Genomic DNA, 5021 nt, shown 5'->3' with positions numbered 1-5021 from the left:
GGCTATACCAACGAGGAGGACTGAAACAGGCGAGAGCGACGGCGAAACCGTAAACAAGTTACAGTCTGACGCTCTGAGCTCACATGTAGATCACGATGGCAGATTTTCTTTCTTTTTTTCCCACCTGCTCTCCGCCCACTCCGCAGGTAACATGACCAAACATGGGTGGAGTGCGCAGGTATAGACACACTTCGGAGAGTCCCTTCAAATAAGAGATAACTCTGTAAAGAAAAGCTGCTGCGGTCTGTCGCATTCATTAACCTCTGTGTACTCATACAAGGATCACTGCAGTGAGTTAAACCAGTCTACTGTTGGTGAAGGAGACGAGGTGAGTGCATGCTGTAGATTTCAGCCTGTAGCGGTAAATAACTAAAGTACTTGAACATGTTTCTTCTTGTTGTTGTACATTTTTCCTCAGACTTCTGAACAGTGTGTGACTTTTCACACAGCAGCTCTGTAACACTTCTAAAGTACAGAACACTTCCATAGTCAACTATATTTGTAGTTTAAAACCTCAAATGATTAACAATCACTTCACCAAATTAGTTGGCAACTGTTTTAATAATTGATTAAGTTTTTTTTAAATGTGATTTTTAAAGAAAACTTTCAGTGGTTCCTTCAGTGGCTTCCTGGTTTCCAACAGGCCTGCTGTGATAATAAACTGTGTTTTGCACTGTAATCTAAGAAGCTATTTGAATAAGTCTACATGTGCTATAGGGAGTTGCTTCATCGATTAGTCAAGCAAATAATCATTAATTTTCAACCTTTAGTAAAATCTACGGATGCAACTAATGATTACTTTCATTATGGATTAATCTATGGACTATTTCCTTGATCAAAATAGAAAAATACCTATACCTATACCTTTTGTGTTTTAACCTTTAGTTTAAAACCTAAACTGACTTCATGTTGCTCGTTTTTTCTGACTTTTCAAATACTTTCACTTTGTAATCATTCATCACAATTATTTGGCTTTTTTGGCTCGACAGATGACTCTAAGAACTTTTTGTCAATTATCATCTATTTCTAGCTCTAAAGCTCACTGTCTGCTTAGAGCACAGGTGATTTCTGACCAGTTTCCAGATACTGATGCAAGATATTGCTTGTGTGATGTTGTTTTCTTTCTCTTCTAGTCCCACCATGGAAACACAGACAGAAAATCAAAGGCCAAACAATGGCCAGTTGATTTATGTGCCTCACAAGGATACAATCCGTCTGCTGGAGGTGTACGTGAAGCGCAGCATCAGCCTAAATGATGGGACACTGAAAGACACGAAGGTTCGGAGGAAAGAAAAATGGGTGACAATGCCAAGAAAGCAAAGACGCCATTCCAGTGATCCTTCCCTTCATTTGGCAGAGGGATTTAACTACGAGGAAATTGGTACATTTTCTGGGGTCGAGACTCCTGCAAATCAGCCCAAAGAACTTAATGTACTTAACGAAAAATCTGAGAAACCCACCAAGAAATCAAAGAAGAGCAAGAAGCCCTCATTCTGGAAAAACTTATTTGGTATTTTCTATCGGAAGAGTAACGAGGACAAAGATGAAGATGAGGACAGTCCATCAGAGATCCCTGAGGGCTCCCAAGGAGAAGAGTTGTTTGACTCTGCGACCACCTGCCTGCCAACAACTCCAGTCCCTTTACAAAAAAGAAAGTCCATGAGAAGAAAATCCATAAAAAGGAGGTTCTCCAAGAGGCGGCTGTCTTCGATAAAACACAATAAATCGATTAAAGAGCTTAACCCTGCTGACATAACCCGAGTTGAAGGTAAAATTGAGTCTTGTACATGTCTGATTCAATATTCAAATGTCTGTAACCAGAAAAATAATGGAAATGTTGGTCATATTACTTTTTTTACATGTACAAACTGTCAATTCTTTTGCTTTGCAGCTGCTGTCAGTGTGGAAGCGACGTACTCGTACTATGAGAAAGTGTCACAGGAACTGGAAAGAATAGTTCAGGAGGTTCAAGTAAAAGAGGAAGTTAAACCCCTCTCTGATGGTGAGAAACTGTTTCTCTTTCCTTTTCTCACACTAGGTGTTATGAAAGAGTGAAGTGCAGTATTTAAATGTTTGGGTGAAAAAATTGACAAGTAAACAAATCCAATTAATTGAGTGCACAGCAAACAGTAAGCAGCATTTCTCTGCATTGTGTAGTGACAGTTATGTCGACTTTGTGAAGTTAGAAAATCATCACCATCCTGCCATTTCCCCTGGCCGTGCATCTCAGTTCTGCATTATTAAACTATTTTAAGTTCCTCAGTACTGCCTGGGATTGTTCAGCACTTTGATCATACTTTGTTTCATCACAGAGGAAGTCATCAACCGGATCATTGCTTTGACAAAGGAGCAGGGTGATGCCATAGATGACAAGGTCAGTAAGATAGAGGAATAAGATTCCAATTATTCACATGCTTATATGTTTAGTTGATTACAAAGGTATTATTGATTGTCATATCAAGGTATGAAGTATTTTTCACAAGCAGGTGCTTCAGCAGAAAGCAAAAGACACAGCACTAAACGAGTTAAGAAGAGTCATAAACGAGTTATAAAGTCAGGATAATAAAAAGTACAAACTCCATCACTCAGTTTCATGATAAAAGGAGAAGACACACCTTTTCATCAATCTGTTATTTAGAGTAAATACATAAGCTACGTAATGTGTCCTGCCACAGAGACAGAGTGTGAAGTAGTGACAACAATAGTGAAAGTGTTTTAACAGAAAGAAAGGCATGAGGCCTGCTATGCAAAACACAGCATGGCTTGTGACTGCTCTGTCTTATGGCCTGTTAAAAATACTGTTACTATTTCAATAATCTGTTTTGATGATTTGAAGTCATTTTTCAAGCATGGATGCTAAACACTTCATGGTCACGGCTACTTAAATGTGAGGATTTGCTGCTTTACTTTGTCACTCGTTACCGTTAACTCAGTAACTTTGTGTTTTGAACTGATGGTCGAGCAAAACAAGTAATTCAATGACATCAAGCTGTGTTTTATAGTAAATTGTAATGGGCTTTTTTTCACTATTTCCAGGTATTTTAAAGACCAGTCAGTTATTTAATTTGTAGATTAATCGATAATGAAATTGTTAATGGCAATTAGATTGCTAGAAAATGACACCAAAAAACATCATTGTACTTGAGATTAAATTATCTCAATAAGATCCCTTGCAGCGTCGCCTGCCGTATGTTTGGCCAGTTACCTGCTGGAATAATCAAAACCAAGAGCTGTTTTTCTGCAGTGTTATTTAAGCTATTTTATGGTGTCATAATCGTTTTATTATGAATGTGGAGCAGCAGTAAAATCCCAACTAGGTCAAAGTATAGTGTATTTACTGAAAGCGTTCCTCTCTTTATCTCCTCCAGCTGAAAGATAACCCCACCCTGAACAACTTCTTCCAGCGGATGTCATACTCCTCTTTCCAGAAACTGGCTGATGCGTATCTGGAGAATGAAGCAACTCCCACCCACAATCCTCCCACTGTCCCACCAACAGCACCTGAGCTGGTCAAATTGGCGCTTACATATGACTTTACAGCCAAGATAGTCAGACTCTCCAAACAGAACATAGGTCACATCACTGGCCTGGGGAACCGTTATCTCCAGGACAGATTTGAGTACAAACAGGTAAGACTAAGACCCGTTGAACATAGATGATATTGTGTAATTAAATGTGTAATAACATTTAAATGTGCAGTGTATCTATGAGAAATGGTGTGGCATATGAACATTGGTTTAAAACTCTTGTTGTCTTTTACAGGCATGTACAGATCATCCCGGGTCTGACAGCGACAGCTGAGAGGCAGCCATGCCGAAACAAAACTGTTGCACAAAGTAAAAGGTTTACTCTTCGACTTCTCTCAGCAGCACAGATGTGGTTCAGGACGTGTTGCAAGCATGAATTCCCCTTTTTCTTAACAACACAATCAATTACCCAAAAACAAATTTCATGCTTGTAAACAACAAATCACCTGATTTCTACTGCAACAGGATGTTTGCTGAAAACATGTTGAACAGCTTTGGTAGTCTGAGTCCTGTTTTAAGTGTAGACTGATTTCCATCATGTAGCAGATCATGATGTAGCAATATTTCAGAGTCACAAATAGGTGATTCTGCAAGTGACACTAACTAACTGTGTTTACAAATCTACTGTTGAATTCAATACAAATAAATGCTATAACCTTTAATGTATATTAGCTAGAAAAGTGCAATATAATATATTTTTTACATTTGTGAGATTTAAAAATGAGCTAAGTTTATTTAATAGTTATAGCTAAACTTATTGTATTTGTTAACATGAATGCTGGCATTCACATGACATACTCAAAATAAAAGATAATTTAATGCTGAAATGTCTTTTGTCATTATGTAACTGAACTCCTTCTTGAGCTCTAGAGCAGCATTTCCTGAACAGGGGTCACATGATAAATATAAACATTGAGGTGACACCGTGCTGGTTTATCAGTTGAACAACAACAAATGTGTCTGTGAGTATTAAATATGTTGCAGAGACTATTTACAGCTTGTATCACAGATTCCCAGCTGCTCGGTATTTATAGGCTGGAATGTGACAGCCTGTCAGCTCCATGATAGAAGCGTGCAGTGATGGCTCTCACCTGTGAAACAGGTTCCCCTGCAGGCAAGGAGGAGATCTTTCTAACAAACTAATGGGTTCACAAGGGATTCTTGTACATGTAGCAGCACAGCGCTACGCAACACAAATGCACCAGAGAAAAGAGGATGGCAGGAACAAATGGATTATATAAGATGAAGACAATAGTCCTAGTGTCCTGGCCACTGCCATGTGACACAAACCACAGAAATCTGTAAAACAGTAATATTTAATGGCAAAAGCTTTTATTTCTACAGCACTTTAAGGGACTTTATATAGAATGAAGTAGTATTTTATATTAGAGACTATTAATTGTACACTAACACATCTTCATATTTAATGGCAAAACCTTTTATTTTATATGACATTTATATGGTATTATCATGTCAGTTTTTTGGCAAAACATT

At 38.2% G+C, this 5021-nt stretch overlaps 1 protein-coding gene across 1 annotated transcript; it reads left to right on the top strand.

Annotated features, from left to right (window-relative positions):
- LOC104918379 (uncharacterized) lies at nucleotides 1–4305 on the top strand. The gene is made up of 6 exons (XM_027278830.1): nucleotides 1–328; nucleotides 1134–1768; nucleotides 1892–2002; nucleotides 2313–2374; nucleotides 3369–3629; nucleotides 3763–4305. The coding sequence occupies exons 2-6, from the start codon at nucleotides 1141–1143 to the stop codon at nucleotides 3799–3801; spliced, it is 1101 nt and encodes a 366-aa protein (XP_027134631.1). The 5' UTR covers nucleotides 1–328; nucleotides 1134–1140; the 3' UTR covers nucleotides 3802–4305.
- Nucleotides 4306–5021: the final 716 nt, after the last annotated feature.

The sequence above is a fragment of the Larimichthys crocea genome, chromosome VI (assembly GCF_000972845.2).
Source record: "Larimichthys crocea isolate SSNF chromosome VI, L_crocea_2.0, whole genome shotgun sequence".
In the NCBI taxonomy this organism is placed as follows: domain Eukaryota; kingdom Metazoa; phylum Chordata; class Actinopteri; family Sciaenidae; genus Larimichthys; species Larimichthys crocea.
This window is presented reverse-complemented; position numbering and strand designations above follow the sequence as displayed.